This window comes from Melanotaenia boesemani, chromosome 15 (assembly GCF_017639745.1).
Source record: "Melanotaenia boesemani isolate fMelBoe1 chromosome 15, fMelBoe1.pri, whole genome shotgun sequence".
NCBI classification, from domain to species: Eukaryota; Metazoa; Chordata; class Actinopteri; order Atheriniformes; family Melanotaeniidae; genus Melanotaenia; species Melanotaenia boesemani.
In genome coordinates this window covers 14244620-14266517 of record NC_055696.1, presented here as the reverse complement: position 1 = coordinate 14266517, position 21898 = coordinate 14244620, and the positions used below count along the sequence as shown (strand labels likewise).

The following is a 21898-nucleotide window of genomic DNA, read 5'->3' as shown; positions in this document are numbered from 1 at the left end:
TCTCTATCCTTTCTTTCTCTCTCTTTTCAGTTTCTTCTTTTTCCAGCCTTTCTTTCTCTCGCTTTTTAGCTTCTTCCCTCTCCAGCCTTTCTTTCTCTCTCTTTTCAGTTTCTTCTTTTTCCAGCCTTTCTTTCTCTCTCTTTTTAGCTTCTTCCTTCTCTATCCTTTCTTTCTCTCTCTTTTCAGCTTCTTCCTTCTCCAGCCTTTCTTTTTCCCTCTTTTTAGCTTCTTCCCTCTCTATCCTTTCTTTCTCTCTCTTTTCAGCCATTTCCTTCTCCATCCTTTCTTTCTCTCTCTTTTCAGCTTCTTCCTTCTCCAGCCTTTCTTTTTCCCTCTTTTTAGCTTCTTCCCTCTCTATCTTTTCTTTCTCTCTCTTTTCAGCTTCTTCCTTTTCCATCCTCTCTTTCTCTCTCTTTTCAGCTTCTTCCCTCTCCAGCCTTTCTTTCTCTCTCTTTTCAGTTTCTTCTTTTTCCAGCCTTTCTTTCTCTCTCTTTTTAGCTTCTTCCTTCTCTATCCTTTCTTTCTCTCTCTTTTCAGCTTCTTCCTTCTCCAGCCTTTCTTTTTCCCTCTTTTTAGCTTCTTCCCTCTCTATCCTTTCTTTCTCTCTCTTTTCAGCCATTTCCTTCTCCATCCTTTCTTTCTCTCTCTTTTCAGCTTCTTCCTTCTCCAGCCTTTCTTTTTCCCTCTTTTTAGCTTCTTCCCTCTCTATCTTTTCTTTCTCTCTCTTTTCAGCTTCTTCCTTTTCCATCCTCTCTTTCTCTCTCTTTTCAGCTTCTTCCCTCTCCAGCCTTTCTTTCTCTCTCTTTTCAGTTTCTTCTTTTTCCAGCCTTTCTTTCTCTCTCTTTTTAGCTTCTTCCCTCTCCAGCCTTTCTTTCTCTCTCTTTTCAGTTTCTTCTTTTTCCAGCCTTTCTTTCTCTCTCTTTTTAGCTTCTTCCTTCTCTATCCTTTCTTTCTCTCTCTTTTCAGCTTCTTCCTTCTCCAGCCTTTCTTTTTCCCTCTTTTTAGCTTCTTCCCTCTCTATCCTTTCTTTCTCTCTCTTTTCAGCCATTTCCTTCTCCATCCTTTCTTTCTCTCTCTTTTCAGCTTCTTCCTTCTCCAGCCTTTCTTTTTCCCTCTTTTTAGCTTCTTCCCTCTCTATCTTTTCTTTCTCTCTCTTTTCAGCTTCTTCCTTTTCCATCCTCTCTTTCTCTCTCTTTTCAGCTTCTTCCTTCTCCAGCCTTTCTTTCTCTCTCTTTTCAGTTTCTTCTTTTTCCAGCCTTTCTTTCTCTCTCTTTTTAGCTTCTTCCCTCTCCAGCCTTTCTTTCTCTCTCTTTTCAGTTTCTTCTTTTTCCAGCCTTTCTTTCTCTCTCTTTTTAGCTTCTTCCTTCTCTATCCTTTCTTTCTCTCTCTTTTCAGCTTCTTCCTTCTCCAGCCTTTCTTTTCCCCTCTTTTTAGCTTCTTCCCTCTCTATCCTTTCTTTCTCTCTCTTTTCAGTTTCTTCTTTTTCCAGCCTTTCTTTCTCTCGCTTTTTAGCTTCTTCCTTCTCCAGCCTTTCTTTTTCCCTCTTTTTAGCTTCTTCCCTCTCTATCCTTTCTTTCTCTCTCTTTTCAGTTTCTTCTTTTTCCAGCCTTTCTTTCTCTCGCTTTTTAGCTTCTTCCCTCTCCAGCCTTTCTTTCTCTCTCTTTTCAGTTTCTTCTTTTTCCAGCCTTTCTTTCTCTCTCTTTTTAGCTTCTTCCTTCTCTATCCTTTCTTTCTCTCTCTTTTCAGCTTCTTCCTTCTCCAGCCTTTCTTTTTCCCTCTTTTTAGCTTCTTCCCTCTCTATCCTTTCTTTCTCTCTCTTTTCAGCCATTTCCTTCTCCATCCTTTCTTTCTCTCTCTTTTCAGCTTCTTCCTTCTCCAGCCTTTCTTTTTCCCTCTTTTTAGCTTCTTCCCTCTCTATCTTTTCTTTCTCTCTCTTTTCAGCTTCTTCCTTTTCCAGCCTTTCTTTCTCTCTCTTTTCAGCTTCTTCCCTCTCCAGCCTTTCTTTCTCTCTCTTTTCAGTTTCTTCTTTTTCCAGCCTTTCTTTCTCTCTCTTTTTAGCTTCTTCCTTCTCTATCCTTTCTTTCTCTCTCTTTTCAGCTTCTTCCTTCTCCAGCCTTTCTTTTTCCCTCTTTTTAGCTTCTTCCCTCTCCAGCCTTTCTTTCTCTCTCTTTTCAGTTTCTTCTTTTTCCAGCCTTTCTTTCTCTCTCTTTTTAGCTTCTTCCTTCTCTATCCTTTCTTTCTCTCTCTTTTCAGCTTCTTCCTTCTCCAGCCTTTCTTTTTCCCTCTTTTTAGCTTCTTCCCTCTCTATCCTTTCTTTCTCTCTCTTTTCAGCCATTTCCTTCTCCATCCTTTCTTTCTCTCTCTTTTCAGCTTCTTCCTTCTCCAGCCTTTCTTTTTCCCTCTTTTTAGCTTCTTCCCTCTCTATCTTTTCTTTCTCTCTCTTTTCAGCTTCTTCCTTTTCCATCCTCTCTTTCTCTCTCTTTTCAGCTTCTTCCTTCTCCAGCCTTTCTTTCTCTCTCTTTTCAGTTTCTTCCTTTTCCAGCCTTTCTTTCTCTCTCTTTTCAGCTTCTTCCTTCTCTATCCTTTCTTTTTCCCTCTTTTTAGCTTCTTCCCTCTCTATCTTTTCTTTCTCTCTCTTTTCAGCCATTTCCTTCTCCATCCTTTCTTTCTCTCTCTTTTCAGCTTCTTCCTTCTCCAGCCTTTCTTTTTCCCTCTTTTTAGCTTCTTCCCTCTCTATCTTTTCTTTCTCTCTCTTTTCAGCTTCTTCCTTCTCCAGCCTTTCTTTCTCTCTCTTTTTAGCTTCTTCCTTCTCTATCTTTTCTTTTTCCCTCTTTTTAGCTTCTTCCCTCTCTATCCTTTCTTTCTCTCTCTTTTCAGCTTCTTCCTTTTCCATCCTTTCTTTCTCTCTCTTTTCAGCTTCTTCCTTTTCCATCCTCTCTTTCTCTCTCTTTTCTGCTTCTTTCTTCTCTAGCCTTTCTTTCTCTCTCTTTTCAGCTTCTTCCTTTTCCAGCCTCTCTTTTTCTCTCTTTTCAGCTTCTTCCTTTTCCATCCTTTCTTTCTCTTTCTTTTCAGCTTCTTCCTTCTCCAGCCTTTCTTTCTCTCTCTTTTCAGCTTCTTCCTTTTCCATCCTTTCTTTCTCTCTCTTTTCAGCTTCTTCCTTTTCCATCCTTTCTTTCTCTCTCTTTTTAGCTTCTTCCTTCTCTGTCCTTTCTTTCTCTCTCTTTTCAGCTTCTTCCTTCTCCATCCTTTCTTTCTCTCTCTTTTCAGCTTCTTCCTTCTCCATCCTTTCTTTCTCTCTCTTTTCAGCTTCTTCCTTCTCCAGCCTTTCTTTCTCTCTCTTTTCAGCTTCTTCCTTCTCCAGCCTCTCTTTCTCTCTCTTTTCAGTTTCTTCCTTCTCCATCCTTTCTTTCTCTCTCTTTTCAGCTTCTTCCTTTTCCATCCTCTCTTTCTCTCTCTTTTCAGCTTCTTCCTTCTCCAGCCTCTCTTTCTCTCTCTTTTCAGCTTCTTCCTTCTCCATCCTTTCTTTCTCTCTCTTTTCAGCTTCTTCCTTTTCCATCCTCTCTTTCTCTCTCTTTTCAGCTTCTTCCTTCTCTATCCTTTCTTTTTCTCTCTTTTTAGCTTCTTCCCTCTCCATCTTTTCTTTCTCTCTCTTTTCAGCTTCTTCTCTCTTCAGCCTTTCTTTTTCCCTCTTTTTAGCTTTTTCCCTCTCTATCCTTTCTTTCTCTCTCTTTTCAGCCATTTCCTTCTCCAGCCTTTCTTTCTCTCTCTTTTCAGTTTCTTCCTTCTCCAGCCTTTCTTTCTCTCTCTTTTCAGCTTCTTCCTTCTCCAGCCTTTCTTTCTCTCTCTTTTTAGCTTCTTCCTTCTCTATCCTTTCTTTTTCTGTCTTTTTAGCTTCTTCCCTCTCCAGCCTTTCTTTCTCTCTCTTTTTAGCTTCTTCCTTCTCTATCCTTTCTTTTTCCCTCTTTTTAGCTTCTTCCCTCTCCAGCCTTTCTTTCTCTCTCTTTTCAGCTTCTTCCTTCTCCAGCCTTTCTTTCTCTCTCTTTTCAGCTTCTTCCTTTTCCAGCCTTTCTTTCTCTCTCTTTTCAGCTTCGTTCTTCTCTATCCTTTCTTTCTCTCTCTTTTCAGCCATTTCCTTCTCCGGCCTTTCTTTCTCTCTCTTTTCAGCTTCTTTCTTCTCCATCCTTTCTTTCTCTCTCTTTTCAGCCTTTCCCCTGTCCAGCCTTTCTTTCTCTCTCTTTTTAGCTTCCTTCCTATCAAGCCTTACTTCATCTTTCTTCTCTGTCTCTTCTCTCTTTGGCTCCCTCTCCTCACTCTTTGCCTTCACAAGGCTTTCCATCCTTTGTTTTTCCATCTTCTGTTCTTTCTCCTTCTCCTGCTCACTGGCTGCTAGCCGCAGACTTGCCACCAGACTCAGCCCACATGTCTTGTCTGGTTTCTGAGCTAATTCATTCTTGGAAACCTTATCTTCAATAATCGACTGACATTCTGCTGAGTCAGTGAAAGCTTTAGGGGGTAAAATGTCAACACCAATGGCACTTAATGGCTCCTTATCTGGCTCAAAGGAACACAGGATCTCTGTATCTACTTCATGTAAACATGGCTGGTCTTCATTATTCATAAGCAGACACGGTTGGTTTGCAGACAGCTGTGGATGACCTGCATCATTTGATCCAGTTGTGTGCAGTAAGGAGGCCACTGTCTCGTAGCTAAAGGGCAAACAGGAGGGACAGGAAAACTGTGAGACAGAACTCACCCTACAGTGACCTGCATTATGACCATAGCTGAACCCTGTGACAGAGAGCCAGATAGCATGCTTGATTGAACATTTCCTTTACAGACTTTGTTTTGGTGCTTGTCCAAAGAGTTATACAAAAAGCATTTAGAGGACATGGATATCTTGTTATACAGATCACTGTCTTATATTGTTTCTGAAGTGGTGCAAACAGAATGGCATCTATATCACTTTTGGTAATATTAGGAGCAGCTAAAACACTAACTGCTGTCATACTGTTGAAAGATATGCAAACAAATTTTGCACAACTGCCGCTGATGAGCAACACATCTTTGAGGATAGTTGCTGAGTGGATTTTAACCATATGAGGAAAAAAGCCACAATAACTGTTAGCACCAAAATTGGTTATTTTCTATCTGGATTAAAAGCAACACATCTAGTTTTCTATATTTCTGCAGAAGTATGACTTCAAATAAGTTCGCACAAGCCCTGAATAAAGACAAACTGAAACAAATTCAACTAATGAGATAAAAATACTATATATAACTGAACTAAAAAAATCCAATGTTACATATCTGTGAACCAACAGGATAAGCAGTTAATGTGAAGATGAACATAGCCAGGTGCTCTCAGTCAATGTAAAGTTATTTAGTTGTCATTTAAAGAGGTCCCAATGGAAGGCAGTGTAACTTCTGAGAAACTAGAAGCTTCCCTCAGATCGGTTAACATTAACGTACTATCAGGAAAAGAATTAAAAGACAGCCCACTAGAAGAAAACTACTGCTTGAAGCAACTACAAGCACACACATATTTTGTACTACAGAATGGTTAAATAAAACTAAAACTAATGTTTTTGAAGGTTTATATTAAAATTTGGACCTTAATCCAACAGAAATGTGTGGAAGGATCTGAAGCAAGTAATACAATACACACATCCAAGAAGATGAAGCTGTTTATGAAGAACTGGACTACAGGTTCTATCAAAAGTTACCGGAAATTAAAAAAAATTTCACCTATTGCTGCGATGAGGACTGAAAGCAAATTGCACACAGCCAGTTTCAGATATGTAACATCTCATTAAAATTATACAGAAATTACGAATATATAGGGAGACATCTGTTTAAATGGGCTCTCTTGAATTATTTTGTAGAGTGATGATGTTTGAGGTCATGTTTATGTTGAAATTTAGACATCAGGGTTAAACTTTCAAGCACCTCCGCTATCATAATCTACAAAAACGTCCTTTTGCATTCTGCATCACACGCCTAAAAATACTAATTTGACCACACCGGCAGGCAGATAGACTCACCCTCTATAAAACACCCCAACTACTGCTGACATGAAGCCAGCAGGTGCTTCCTTCTGTTGCTCTGCAACACATACATCTGCCTCTGTCTGGGCACTACCACACAAAAACACACACACACACACAGAAAACACACATACAGAGACACACATTTTACCGAGAAGCTCTAAATTGAATCACTTTCATTAAATGACTACTGGCACAAATGGAGGTTAACATGAAGAGAAAAGCTTCAGGTTAATTGTAACAACTAAGTTGTACTGATTCGGCTGCAGCACAGTGGAAGAATGTTAGTGCGTGTGCAGGCTTGCATTTGCACAACATGCTACTGAGACTGCAAGGAACCATCACTGACTCACCCCCCTATAACACTCTCCTCCTCTTTCTGCTTCTCCACCTTCTCTTCAGTGGTTTTACTACTTTCCATTCCTTGTTCCGTTCCCGTCTCAGCTGTGGTCTCCTCCACAGTTGCCCATAGCTGTTTCTCTGCCGTGCACACCAGCTTTTCATTGTTGATCAAAATCTCCTGACTGCCAACCACAACATCAGCTGGTTTCTCCTTCTTCACTCCCTCTGGTTGTGGTTTGTCTGGTGGCTGGAAATGTTGTTCCTGCCGCAGTCCTAGTTCTGGTTTTGTGGGGAGCAATGGCTCCAGTATGAGAGCTGTCCGTTCCCCAGGTGGTTTAGTGGATGGTTTGAGAGAGGACCTTGGTTGCACAGTGGGTTTCTCTGGGGCTTTGGGCTCCTCTTGAACCAGTGGTGGGCCAGGCTGGGTAGTGGACTGGACTGTGTGTTGCGTTTCTGAACTTTTTGCTGTTGTTGGTTGGTGTTGCTGCCTCACAGTGGTGTCCACCTCAGTGGCATCTTCTCTGGGTGAGCTACAAAAGAGAGAAAGACACATGAATAAAAATGTAAATTTTCTATTACATAAATAATTTACTAGCCAAATGCATAGCAAGACAGACAAACAGAAACACAGACAGGAGGACAAAGCAGGGAAACGAGCAGAATTATGTCCCCTTATCCCTTCTTACCCTCTGCACAAAGGTTTTATACCCTCCTTAGCAGAGACTTTTTCTGGTGTATCTTTCTCACTTCTCCCTTCAAGCATTTTCCACAGAGGAGTCTCTGCATCAGTCAGCCTCTGTGGAGGTGGGACCAATGTCAAGACCTCTAATGTCAAAGGTTTATTCTGAATGGAGAGCTGAACAGTGGGATCTGAACTGATGCCAGATGATACAGATATTTTCTTTTCAATGTTTGACAGTTCACTTTCCTTTACGGGAGGGGGTTGCGCCATACTGGAGTAAGGAGGAAGAATAAGGACAAAGAGATGCAAAAAATGACCAAGAGTTCAACAGAACGAAAAAAGAAAAATACAACACTCCTATATTAAATAATTAAGTATTAAGCTATCTGTTAATTTCATTTTCAGATCCACACAATAGAGGAAATTAGAGTGTAGCTTGAAGATAAGCAATCAGGAGCTGAAAAAAAGGAGAGATTTGTAATACTGGCATCAAAACAACCCCATTTCCAAGAAAAGTCCAAAACAATGAGTATAATGAGGACAAAATGCAGAATTTCCATTTTAATTGAAAACCATATTTACTCAAAAACAGCACAGAGGCAATAAAAGTATTTTAAAAACTATATACTCTACAGTAAGCACATTATATATTGCCCTTTTGTGTGGGAAAAAATGGGCTAAATTATGAGAAATTTCTTTTTACATTTTACACAGCATTCTAATGTCTTTTTTGGAAATGAGGTTGAACATTACAGATTTGTCTTCCAAAACTTCTAAACACTGTGAAGCTTTTAGTGGCAGACAATTACAAAATAATCACAGGAGATAAACTGAGATTCAGCTCATCTTTGTGCCATTTAGTGAATACGCATTTTTTGGTCGATTGATTTTTTCTTGTTTGTGAAAGCCATTTCAAACACAGACAAACACCAACAAAGAATTATTACTTCATTACTGCAACTCACCGTTCATCAGATTTGGGAGTTTGTAAGACCAGCTGCTGGGCTGTAGTGCTAGTTTTGACCAGCGGAGGGCAGTGTGGAGCAGGAAGTAGCGTCTGCGTTATGTCTTTAAGAGGTGTGTGGGAGTGTGTGAAACAGAGAGGAGCAGCAGTCCTCATCTTCTGCTTGTCCTCATCTGACTTATTGACCTCCACACTGCAGACTGGAGCAGCTCGATCCTGCTCCTCTCTGGCTCCTCTTTTCTTCTCTTCCCTGTTTTTTATTTTTTCCATCTCCTTCTCTTGCAGAAGTTTCTTTTCCTCCTCCTCTTTCTTTTTCCCATCTTCTTCTTCTTTCAGTTTTCTTGCTGCTTTCTCTTTCTCCTCTTTCAACCTATTCTCCTCTGCCTCCCTCTTTTTCTTTATCTCTGCCTCAAGCCTCATCTGTTCCTCTTGTAATTGTTTCCTATTTTCTTCTTCTCTCTTCTTTCTCTCTTCTTCCTCCTTTTGCATCCTGTTCTTTTCACTTTGCTCCTTTAAGAGTCCCTCTTTCTCTCTTTCTTCTTTGAGTAGTCTCTCCTTTTCTTCCAACTCCCTCTTCCTTCTCTCTTCTGCTTCTTTGATTATTCTCATCTCCTCATCTTCTTTCCTCTTTTTCTCCTCCTCTGCCAGTTTTTTTCCTTCCTCTTCTTTCCTTCTCTCCTCTTCATCTCTCCTCTTCTTCTCTTTCTCTGCCTCATGCTTTTGTCTTTCCTCCTCTGCCCTCTTTATTCTCTCTTCTTCCTCCTCCATTTTCTGTTGCTCCTTCGCTTTTGCCTCTTTCAAGAGCATTTCCTCCTTCTTCTTCCTCGCTTCTTCCTCCAGGAGCCTCTTTTTCTCATCCTCCCTCCTCTTTCTTTGCTCCTCAAGTGTTCTCCTCTCCTCTATCCTTTTCTCCTCCTCTTTCATCTTCAGCATAAATCTTTCTCTTTCTAGTCTTTTCTCCTCTTCCCTCTTGAGTTTTTCCTTTTCCACCTCGAGCTCCAGACATTTCCTCTCTTGCTCTTTCTTCCTCCTGTCCTCCTCCTCTCTCTTCCTCCTTTCCTCCTCCTCTTTCAGTCTTTCCTGTTTATCCCTCTTCTCTTTGAGAAGTCTTTCTTCTTCATGCTTCCTTCTTTCTTTCTCCTTCTTGAGCTCTTCCTCCTCCTGTAAGAGTCTCCTCTTCTCCTCTTCCAGCAGTCTCTTCCTTTCTTCCTCCTGTTTTTTCTTCTCCTCCTGCTTCAGAAGCATCTCTTTTTGCTCTTCACCTGTCCTCCCCCTCTCCTCTTCTTGTTTCTTTTGAATTTCTGTCTCCTTTTGTTTCTCCTGCTCCTTCCAAATTGCAGTTCCCTCTAACTGCTTTGTCAGTGAAGGTTTTTCTCCATGTGCCTTTTCATTGGTTTTCTGTTCAAGACTGCAGAACAGATAAACAACGTGCCTTAAGTCTGTGTCTCTCTGTGTTGTAGCACAATCAATTCAGAGCCTGAAACATTATTATTATTATTTTTTTGGACCTTAACTGTTTGACTTAAAATAAATACTCACCCTGGAGGACACCTTTTGATAGTATCTCGCTTAGAGTCATCCTCTTCCAAAAACAAGCCCCCTGATTCTTGTCTCTGGTTTAGTGATTCATTAATGAAGTCATCAAAGTCAGGTTCAGGCTTTGCCAGGGGCACCTTTTCACTCTTACTAGGGCTTATAATAGTGTTATTAGTGGGCTTTGTCAAATCAGTTTGCCCCTCAACTTTTGGCTGCTTAGGGGTGATAAAAGCTGCCACCACAGTGGTGGAGGACTGCTCAGGGGTGGAAAGCTCACAGCAGGAGAAAGGCCAAGGTGGGGGCGGAGCTACGATCAGCTCTGAGCGGGACACGGCGGGACTAGGGACAGAAATATTGGTAGTGAGGCTTGACAGATGAGCAGGTGAGATTTCAAAAGGCTGAGCATATGGGCGACCAATAGAGCTGATGATAACATAAATGCTGGGCGGTTTGTGCAACAGGAGGTGGGGTGCACAACACTATTAGCACATGCTAGTATCCAGGAAGTTCAAACAGCAAGCACAAAGCAACTGTGAGGTGCTGAGAAGCTGCAAATGAACAATTCTCAGAATCCTTAATACACAAACTGTTACACACTAAGACATCAGCAAGCTGACCCACTCAGGTGGGTTAGCTTGGGGCCATTTGGTTTTTAGAAGTGCTGCTAAGGCATGTAATGGAAAATTTATTCATATACCCTTATAGTTTGTAGGTTACACTTTGTATGTCTGTGTATTTAGATAAGAACTCCTTCTCACACCTTCCCCCTTTCACTCAACAAATGTTAAGACTTTAGTTAGCTTCCTTTTGCACCCTTCCCCCTTTTTGACACCTTAACATTTGTTGACAGCTATGTCGAGGAAATTACAACAATGACCTCCTACTGTGATGTTATCAGCTCATGCCTGGTATATTAACCAAGCTCACTTGTATCTGCCCAGACTCACGCAGACAAACTCCTTTGACTGTGGGACTCTCATTGCTGATCAGCTCTTAATAAATAATACTATGTTCGATTCTCACCTAGTGTGTGATCTTTGATAACTAAAAATTCCACAACAATTTGGCGTTGTCGGCAGGATATCTTGAGTGACTGACCGGAGGACCAGAACCCGTGATTGCGCATCCTGAAGGATACTTCAGCCCCTGGGTCAGCCTTAACCGACAGGGGACGGTGGAGGGACTCCGTTCAGGCACCACTGATATCCAGAACGAAGTCTGCATGTGGAACAGCATCCAGAATCACACACGGTGAGAAGTTTTCATATCGGACTCCCATTTACTGCTCCTTTTCGCAGGGTCCCACTATCTTGTGAGGCAAGGTAGGTCACTATTCTACTGCGGTAGGGTAGAGTTAGTCCGGCACTGGAGTGAAAACTTCAGTGGTAATAAGAGGCGTTTTAGTAATTTTTGTGCCTGGGTTTGGACAACCCGAAAACAGAGAGAAAATCCAGCAGGAGACGTCCTAACTGAAATGGGAAACACAGCTGTAACGGGGAAGGAGAGTAAATGGGACCCCCAATATGTAACAAAGAAAAAAATAAATAAATAAATAAATAAATAAAAGGGCCAAACAAAATATTTAAGGATATATATAAGTATGTCAAATAGGTGCACCTTATAAAATAACTAAAGAAGAAATAAATATATTACATAAAATAAGTGTATTGCTGAAGCATAAAAGGGAAAAATAATGATACCAAATAATAAGAAGATAACGAAAGAGTTAAAGTGTTAAAGTGTGTGGTTGGATATTTCCCTCACATTCCGAAGCAGCAGACAGAGAGGACACGCTGCAGGTAATAATGAAGCTCTGTCTAACAGTTTAAGTAGGATTGAGAAAATCTCATGAAGAAATAAAATGGGTACTTTTTACAGTAAAAACTAAATTAGAAGGAGATGCTAAAATTACATCTGAAAAAGATCCAGATAATGAAAAAATGATCTGATCAGGCTGAGGAAATGTTTTACTCTGCTCCAGAATACTTAATACATACAAGGACACCTTCGGGTTGTAAAAGCTGGTTGTTTGAAAAACCATAGTTTTTTGAGTCTCAGCTGACTTGTATTTGCATTTATAAAATATTTTTATAAGACTTTCAGTCCTTTCTTATGGACACCTTCATCACAATGCTTTAAATTATTGTGTTCTTTCTACTTAATTTGTGTGTTCTTTAAAACTTGTCAAACATAAACAATTTTTACCTTAAAGGAAATTAGATACACACACTGAAGATTTATTTTTTAGCTTTGTCAAATCTCTGAGAGAAAACACTTGCAACTTTCCTCAGACACATGCATAATCTTTGTAGGATAAATATTGACCCTATTTTCTTTTTCTTCTTTTCCTCCTTCCTCCGTCTCCGTCGGAGACACCCTCTCCTGAAGCTCACAGGCTGCATACCTGACCCGACTCAGTTCTTCCGCCGGGATAAAAGTTAGCAGAGACCCACTGATTATATATATATGTATATATATATATATATAAAATTTCTATCACCACCATGTCCTACGAACTGATACGGATGCCCATATCTACCAACACCACCCGATGTTCTACAAGATTCAAGAGAAGAAACAAAGACATCTGATATCCAACAATATCCTAGTTTCAAAGAGACTGAAACCAGATGTTTGATGGACGGGTAAACATCTGTTTTTGGATGGTAGGACACCATCCTCCACAACGCTCCTGATCATGCGTTTTGTTCAGAGGACAAGAAGACTGAACTGGGACAAGAAACTGACTGTGAGCTCTGTAGTCCAGCGCCGAGGTGGCGTGGCCGCTGGACTTTGAGGGGCGAACCGAGAGGTGGGTGCTGAAGGCCCGAGGTTGAAAAACCATCCGGTTCTACTGACCAGAGAGAGAACATCCACGTGGTGAAAAGGATCATTGGCCATAAAAATCAAAAGGCGGTTTGCCGTCTGACTGATCCACGGCAGAGCTGACTCGGGGATGGAAGCAGTCATGTGACCAGTTAAAACAATGATGGTGAGATTGTTCTGATTTCTTACCACAAATAATTAATGATTTAATTCAAAATCTTTATTGAAGTTAAGCAGATCTACATCGTTTATGGAAAGAAAGTGTTAAAGAGTAAACAGAAGAAGCTTCACGTCTAGACATTTCACACACAAAAGACTAGTTCACAGCTGGAACTAGAGACACCTTTACATACACAAATACACGCACGCTCACTGCAACGAAGTACTTGCTTGCTACTGACATCACATAACATGAAATGATGAGCTACTAACCCTGTCTTGTTTGTTTTCATGATTTAGAAAGAACAAAACATGCTTAGCAAGCTGGTGTCAACAACCTTTCCTCAGTTATCCAACACTGATCGGCTCATTTATAGAGAAGAAAATGAGTAAAACGGGATGAAAATAATGTTTTGTTTATTTTATCCCTTCAGATGCATTCTAATTGTTACTCACTGACACATGAAGTTATATTTTCTCCAGATTACCGTCTAACCGTTGACCCAAGATCAGATAAGATGGTATCTCTCTCATTACTACAGCTGAAGTAGTGAGAGTGAGTAAAACCTTCCTGCCAGAGGTGGAAATGCCAACATACTGATCCTTATGTGCATTTATGTAAATACCGAACGGCAGTTTCCCTGCTTGGTTCTGTGTGATGATGCAAACTGCAAGTCCCCTGATTTCCTGAAAACCTTAAGTGTGTGCGTGAATTGCACCAAAACCGTTCATGTGTCTCTGGGTCCTAATTATTTTATTTTGTCTTTCACAAATGGCTTAGGTTAGGGTTTTAGTACTCTTGGTATGGTATCTATAATCTATATTAAACAAGGATTGAATCTGAAACAGTTTTAAAGATACAAACTGAAAACATAATAGATTTATTTTTCAGTCAAGCAAACTAAAAATCTGAAATCTGTCTGAAAACAGATGAATCAATAAATAAATTGCTTAGAGGGAATTTCCTAAGACCTAAAGAAAATGCTGATGTACGAATTAAATTACGTTAAGGAGCTCCTCTATTAACTGTCATCAGATGTAACTGTATGCAAATTACTTTAAGTAAAACAAAGAAAACCTTAAAAACTTAAACAACAAATGTTGAGGCAGATAAAATTACTTTTAGGTCATTGTTAGCTCTGCATTAAAACAGGAAAATGCACTATAAGATGACCAGAGATACCAGAAGAAAATAAAACCTATTTCATATTGGTCTGATATCCATGGATATTTTAAACTGATTCTCTTATACAAATAATAATAATGAAAAAGGGATTTGTAAAAGACTAAAAGAGGAAAGCGCTGCTCGAGCAAATTTGGCTGATGATGGACACATTATTCAAAGAAATTCCAATTGGGTTTAGGTCCATATCATCTTGGAGTTGAAAGCATTAATAATAAAAATCTCCAAAACAATTAATGTTTTCCAAACAATTTCAAAATGAACTTTAAGGATCCTCATGAATGCAGGAAAATTGACCTGCTCTGATTTGGCCTTTCTGCGCAGAACAACTGACGTGACTTTGACAAAGTTTTCTGACTCTGACCTGACGACAAACCACTGATGGACTGATATTGAATGAACTTTTCTTCCAGCAGGTTCTTATCCAGGATTGTTTCCACAGAAGAATGATTGCTGTTTTATAACGCTGTTAATTCTGCTGCCATTAACAGTTACACACATTTATTGTCATTGAAAAGCAGGTCTGATAATCTGTTTACAGGAGGAGACGTCTACTCTACATCTCTTTTTGTAAAATATGTGTATGTGCATTTTGAAATCAAAAATGGCTTTGACCCTTATGACATTTTGAGATAGAACTTTTACAGGTGGAAAAAATTAAACTTGTACACATGTGTTTGTACTGATGAGGATTGTTTCACAGGAGGAAGCCAGAACAAGCAACTCCAGGATTCAAGGATACAAGAATTTTAATGTTTTGTGTACGATTTTACTCTTACCTGGGATACTGTCACATATTAACAAAGATGGAAAGTATATCAGTTTTTTGGTAAATTGACTATTCCACCATGCACCCCTGGTTCTGCAGGTATTGTGCGCGCTACTGATGGACAACCCTGCCTTTCTTATCATTCTTCCCTTGGTTTGCCAGGTTGTCACATGGGGTGGACCATGTGACAAAAGGGAGGTGGTATTCTCAATAACATCTCTGATTCCTTTTGAACAGAAAGTTCTTTCACAGGTGCACAGTGTGGGTAAGGAAGGCCTGCCACGCCAGCATCAGATCTGCTCCACTCCTTGGTTCCGGGAGACTGGATCTTGGTCCGGGAGACGAGAAGAAAGCACTGGCGTTTTGAAAGATGGCTGGGTCCATTCCAGGTCCTGTTGGTCACTCATACAGCAGTGAAGGTCGCTGAAAGGTCCACGTGGATTCACACATCCCACTGTAGGAGGTTCCAAGGTACACCAACCCGAGCTCCAGCTGACCTCTCAACCACAGGGCAGAATAATCCCTGAGGTCAGCCCCGTGCGAGATAGTCCATTCTCCACGGGACAACATGAAGTACACCCAGGCTGCCGTGATGGGATGGTCGTGCGTCATCCTCTTCATCCTTGTCGCCTTCCTCCTCTGATGCCTGGATCCAACCGGGCCTCGCCCAACACAACGCGCCCTAGCTTCGTCCCAACCCGCCAGATGACTGCAGGGGACAGAAGCACCCTCCTTGAGGAAGCACCACCGAGACGACCACACTCTTCAGCATCATGACAACACTGAATTTCCAGCAATACAAACTCCACATGTGCTTTATCCAGAACTGTTTTTTAGCAAAACGGGACAGATGCACTATTCTCTTTAAGACACTCTAGTTTGTCAGCGTATTATTCCTGTCTCATGTATATCCTCACCTTGCCCCAAACGCTCTGACTCGTTCACCTTAAATTCTTGTGATTATTCCCTGACTGTTCTCTTTCTACAGAGTGAGACTTAGGAGTTGTTGTGTTTAAACATTACGGCCTTTTCCTGACCCCTTTTTATCACCCCCATCCGTTAAACGCGGTATCTTCTCTCCACAGATGAAAGGATTTATGATGGCTTTGCCCTGGTGGGGGGTTGGGGAACTAGCATGGACTGTGGAAGATCTATCAATCTCTTTGAAAAATTTAACCTCTAGTAGATTCTGGCTTTAGTTTGCTGCAAAAAGAAGTTTAGGCTTTGAGAATAATGTCTCTATAAAACAAGATGGCTCTTGATTTTTATTAGCTACACAAGGTGACACTTGTACTCTGATTGGAGATCAATGTTGTACCTTTGTCCCTGATACATCTGTTAACTTGTCTGTGATCCATGATGCCCTTACTGATCTCTGGGACTGGCTTACTAGTGGTTCTTGTATTTCTCCATATGGTGGTTTGAAGTTCTTTGAGTAAATTTTCTCTTTATGTGTGATTAATATGTTGCATTTTAATCAAAGGGGTGGATTGTAATGGAAAATTTATTCATATACCCTTATAGTTTGTAGGTTACACTTTGTATGTCTGTGTATTTAGATAAGAACTCCTTCTCACACCTTCCCCCTTTCACTCAACAAATGTTAAGACTTTAGTTAGCTTCCTTTTGCACCCTTCCCCCTTTTTGACACCTTAACATTTGTTGACAGCTATGTCGAGGAAATTACAACAATGACCTCCTACTGTGATGTTATCAGCTCATGCCTGGTATATTAACCAAGCTCACTTGTATCTGCCCAGACTCACGCAGACAAACTCCTTTGACTGTGGGACTCTCATTGCTGATCAGCTCTTAATAAATAATACTATGTTCGATTCTCACCTAGTGTGTGATCTTTGATAACTAAAAATTCCACAACAGGCATTAACTGTTATAAATTTAATCTTATTATGTTACCACACTATATTTGCTTGTAAAAAAGCAGGAAACACAGGCAGCAGACATCCCTGCATAGTGCTGCACTTTTATAAACAGCAGTATTACTGCTTAGTTTTGTTTGACTAAATCTAATTTCACATTTTTCACTTCTTATACTTAATTCACTCAAATTAATACAATTTAAGGGGAAAATACTAAAACACTATTTTGTGTATTGACAATTATTAAACTTTCAAAGTGAACGATTCCATAATAGATCGTTGATCATCATCACTGCATCACAGTGTATTAGTCCAAAGCGTCAAGTTAAGCACAAGTGAGGTCAGACCAGAAGGTCAGTTTCTGATTCCATGATTCATCAGGGGAAGCACGCTTATTCATTTTGGAGATTGCTGCTAACATAATATGTCAGCCTATATAAATAAACTTGACCTTGACCTTGAACATGAGAACATAACAAACCCAGCAATTTACTGCTGTTCTGGTGTGAGAACTTTGCTAATTTATCATGACATGAATCAAATATAAGTCATTAAACATAATGTAATAAACATAGAACAACTAATTAACTGTCTATGTTAATATAATGTTAGCGGCTAACCCACCACAATGCTAAATTCCATGCAGGCAATTTTTAACTCTGACTTTGAGTTAAAGTTACTGTGAAAAACAGTAGAATTCTGTTGCAAATCCACAGAAAATGTCCAGCAAGTTACAACAATATAAAGCTGACTTGTTATGCTTGGTACTGTCACACACGTGCAGTAATTTCCTAGATTCAGTCAACCGATGAAAAATGTCTCAAAGTAGAGCAGCTTGTGAGCAGATATTGAAACAAGACTGAGAACAACAAGCAGTTTTCCAGTTGTTCATCTTTATGGTTAACATAGCAACTCATTGGGAGTATTTTAGATTTGATGTAGAAACATTAGCGAAGTATTTAGCCTCTCAATAGCACTTAACAATCGGACTTACAAAATAACAAATATATTTGGATCTTTTGTGCACAACACCCAAGAATAACAATCTAAATCAATTCACAAACCCACCTGATATTTCTTGATCCAGCTTTCTTTTCTGCAACGGTCACTTTTGAATCCAGAGCTGGTCTGACTGGCTGGCCGGATGTTTGGCCATTGTGGGGAGAATCCTTGCCTGTGCTCACAGGGCTTGAAGCTGTTTCTTTATCCACTTGAGTAAGGGGAAATACTGGGCCTATAAAGAATGACAGCAAGATCAAAAAGCTGATTAGGCATTTTAGACAGATAATACCACGGGCAAGGGTCACAGTTTGATAAATGGGCTGGTGTACCTGACTGAGAGGAGCTGATCTGAGCAGGAAGAGCACAAGTATGCGAGACAGTAAGAGAGGGAGAGGAAAAAGTAGGGGTGGAGAGAGAGGAGGACTGAGAGGGTGCAGGGTAAAGGAGAGCAGCAGAGCAGGTGGGAGTCTCTGGGTCACAGAGAGCATCAAGATCTGGACTAGTCAACAGAGGGACTGGCTCAATGCCCCCACCAGATGAAGTAGGGTTAGATTTAAGCCACGCTCCCAGAGAACCTGAGGAAAATAGAGAGCAAAGATGGGAAAGGCAAGGCTCTGAGGGAAATGGGAGAACTTAAATGAAGAATATCAAAACAAATGGTAAAGGTGGAAATGAAGTGAGGAATGACACAAAAATAAAAAATGGATGTAAGCACTCAGGAAAGGCAGAAAAAGCATAAACACACACACACACACACTTTTGTTTTTACAGCAGTTACCTGACTCTGAGTTTGATGTGGAAGATTTGGGACAAGATGGTTTTGATGCAGGAAGAGGGGCATCAGTGGAAAAAGGAGAGGGAGAGGTGGGGCGGACAATTGATTTTACAACTTGAGGTCTGAAAATGTGAGAACGGCCTGATGTGGAGGATGAAAGAAAGAAATGGGGAGAGAAAATGGTAAAGGTTTCTTGAGGTAAGTAGCAGAGGTGGATAAGCATAGCTTTGGTCTAGCCCAGGGAGGTCTACTTGCAGCCCTCAGAGGCCACATTCCTCCAGGTTTTAGATGTTTCCTGCTTCAACACACATGAAATTAGGGGAGAACTTGACAAAAAGCTGTTGAGGAGATCCATTTAATTTAGATCAAGTGCGTTGGAGCAGGGAAACATCAGAAACCAGCAGGACGGTTGCCCTTGAGGAGCAACATTAGGCATCCTTGGACTAATCAGAGCAGAGACAAGAGACGAACCAGAGACTGAAGCAGAATCATCTGCAGTCTGAACCTCTCGGGGGTGCCGCTGGTATGAAACACTGGCTGAGGAACAGATGACGAATAAAAAGGTTTGAGGCAAGGTGTGAAATTAATAATGAAAAGTCAATTTGCATGCATCTTAATAAAAATAGTTACACCCCCCCAAAAAATTTGTAAAATGTCCTGTTTTGCTCAGATATCAATGCACTCCAAAGCAAGTTCAACACAGCCAGGCTTTCCTTGTGTTAGCTTAATCAGTAAAACCTAAAGATTAAGTCAGAAATCACCAGCAGAACTGTATTTCTCCCCTTTCACACAAAATGCAACATTTTCTATTCATTTTTAGAAAGCTCTAATGGGGAGCTTTTGAATCTATAAAAGAAAAACTTTATCCATTTTTCCAGCTTGCTGAAAAAAAGCAAGAATAATGGTACAGCAAGCTACTGTCAGGCAAATGTCAAAGTCTTCAGAGCCAAGAAGCTGGCTTTCTCTCAACCTGGATAGATGTTAATTTAGGCTGAACACACAATCTGCTCTGGTGTAATTTATTTTTAGTTTCAGGCTAAATAATCTGTAGATAGCAGGCTACCATCCTTTCACTGATTCTTCTCACAGTGATAAACCAGAGAGCAAAACCAGACTGGATGAACATTCACGGTGCTTGATTTATTTATAAATAATTATCAAATAACCTACAAAAAAATCAGTCATTTAAGTGCCATTTTAAACACAAGTCAGGGAAATTAGACATGGATCAAATATTGACATTCTGACTCTCATTCGCCAAATTCATTGATATAACACCATTTTAACATTTAACATATTGATAACTGGTAAGATCAACTACTCTTTGTTAAATTTAAATCTCATGTAAATTCTCAGAGGAAGGAACACATTACACCTGTTGAACTATAAGTGATGCCACTAAAGAAGGTTTGCAGTCAGAGTAAATCATGTTACCATAGAAACCAAGTCTTCAATTGGAGAATCAGAATGGGCTCTTACAGATTGGAAAATATATAAATAAAAGAAAAACTGATTTACTTTGATTTGGTTTGAACTGAATGAACTGATTACTATGGACAGTGACAGAACTAAATGCAGTTCTAGACAAGGAAGTTAAAGCTTAAAAGAACCTGCAAACAAAAGAAAACCTGACTGTGTTAAGCTTGATTTGTAGTGTAACATACTCCTTTGGGCTTGAAATCACCTTTTCTATTAAAGAGTTGAGTCAAACAACACAGTTCAGATTTAATTATCTCTGAAATTAAACTGATCTTGAACCACAAAAAAGACTAAATACATAAAAAAGGAAGAACAAGCTGCTTCCTTGATGAGGTTAATCATCACTGATCATCACCACTTTATACGTTAGTTCTAAAGAACATTCAGTTATTAACTTTGTTCCAGGCATGCAACAAAATAATGTGGAAAACAAAGTGAAATCAAACCATTACACACCAGGAATCAATTAGCAGAAAGCATGCAGCATGACAGTCTGCCAGCCAGCCTCCTGATACCTTTTGCTGAGCCTGACTGGAAGATTCTAGGCAGTGAAGGAGGCTGAGAGATGGTCCATGTGGGGGAGGGGTGAGCGGATGGAGGTTCAGAGGACAGAATGAGTTTTTGGGGAGAGGAAGATTTGAGAGGAAGATGCTGGGAGGCAGTACAGATGGGCTTATGGGTCGGAGTAGTAGATACAGTGAGAGATGATGTTTGGGGAAGTACGGAAGATGATGTTACCGCTGTGACAGGTGATGATAATGAGATGGAAGGGGGATTGGGGATCGTTGAGGACAGGGAAATGGGTGCATTTGATTTGACAGGGCCTTCATAGTAAGTGGATGAAGCATTAAAGAGAACTGTGGTTGTTGATGAAGAAGACTCTACTGAGGTCAAAGGTAAATTTAGGACAGAGTTGGACCATTTAGAAGTTGGAGGATGGGGAGCAACATCTAAGAAAGGTGGAGCACAGGGGACTGATGGAACATGTTCGGTGAGTTGGGACTTTGGGGGATCAGACACAGCAGAAGCCTCTGAAAGACCTTGGTTGGTTAGTTTTATATGCTTGGACCTTGGTGAGGGCTGAGGGGAGGGACTGGGGGAAGGTTCTGATTGGACTGGGCCGGTGGAGAGGGGATGCCGTGAGCGACGGGGTGAGGGGCGAGGAGCTATTGGGAGAGGAGGCCGGGAATGCACTGTTGAAGTTGGAGGAACAGCATCATGTCCACAGGCTGAACGAATAAATGGAGAGACGGAATAATGAAGACAGAAAGAAAAGCTTATGAACTGGAAATGACAATGAAGTGAATTAAAAATTAGATTACTGTTTTGATCACATGACATATAATGGTAATATCATCATGTGGATCTTTTGTTAATTACATGACCTGAATGTTTGAATGATACCATTATCCAAAACATGGAACTGTGATGGAATAAAAAAAACAATAAATAAAAAAATAAAAACTCGTGATATGGCTTCCAGTGCATGTCTCCTGATCATTTTACTCTACATTAGCAAATGCTGTAAGATGTCAACCTATGAGCTGAGCTACCACTTCATTGCCCCTTAGCTTTCACATGTTACGTGCTGTTTTGTCTCATCGTGACTTGTTTGCCACATAGCAGCAAAAAAACAAAACTGCAATTAGCAACACAAGTTGAGAATGCTTTAGTCTGCATGTCAGCTCTTGATGCTGATTTCAGATTGGAGCCAGTTGATGATTTAGTATGAGGAGCAATAAGAAGAATAAAAGTAGCTTGTTTTATTTGGTTATGTGAGTTTGAGTTTTCTAAAGCTTTTTAAACTGGATTTGTGTTCAAATGAAGAAAATATAGTGCAACTCATAGTCACTCTTACATTGTTTGCTTCCAAGTAAATAATATGCAAACTTATTCCATCACTTCTGCACACGGTTCACTTTAATCTTTATCCTTAGTTATTTAATACTCCTTTATTAAATTTTAAGTCTTATTATTCTAAATTAGCTAATAAAGATGTAATTTTCTTCACTCTTAAAAAAAAAAAAAGAACAATAACTCTCCTTTTAGTCATGTCTCTCCACACACAAACGTCTCTGTGTATCATGTTGCAGATGGAACTTTTCATGCCTTCAGATACACTTCAGTCCATCTGTGGCATGACTCTATAATCACACAATTCTCAGTTATGTCTAAAGTCTAGGTTAGAAGTATGTGGAATTTCAAGAATCCTGTGAAAAAGACAGCAGAGCAAGTGACACAAGTGTGTGAAATACTG

The 21898-nt window shown here is 40.2% G+C and overlaps 1 protein-coding gene across 4 annotated transcripts in view; it reads right to left on the bottom strand.

Annotated features, from left to right (window-relative positions):
- Nucleotides 1-21898, bottom strand: part of ehbp1l1b (EH domain binding protein 1-like 1b) — a 39497-nt gene that overhangs the window by 11420 nt on the left and 6179 nt on the right. For 2 of the 4 annotated variants that reach the window (XM_042008169.1, XM_042008171.1), the window contains 2 exons: nucleotides 17454-17619; nucleotides 6398-6916 (listed from right to left, as the gene is read on the bottom strand). In XM_042008169.1, the coding sequence (XP_041864103.1) occupies nucleotides 6398-6916; nucleotides 17454-17619 (685 nt within the window). Of the gene's footprint in view, nucleotides 1-6397; nucleotides 6917-17453; nucleotides 17620-17716; nucleotides 17963-18633; nucleotides 18700-21898 lie in introns of all 4 variants that reach the window. The other 2 variants (XM_042008168.1, XM_042008172.1) reach the window with 2 other exon arrangements.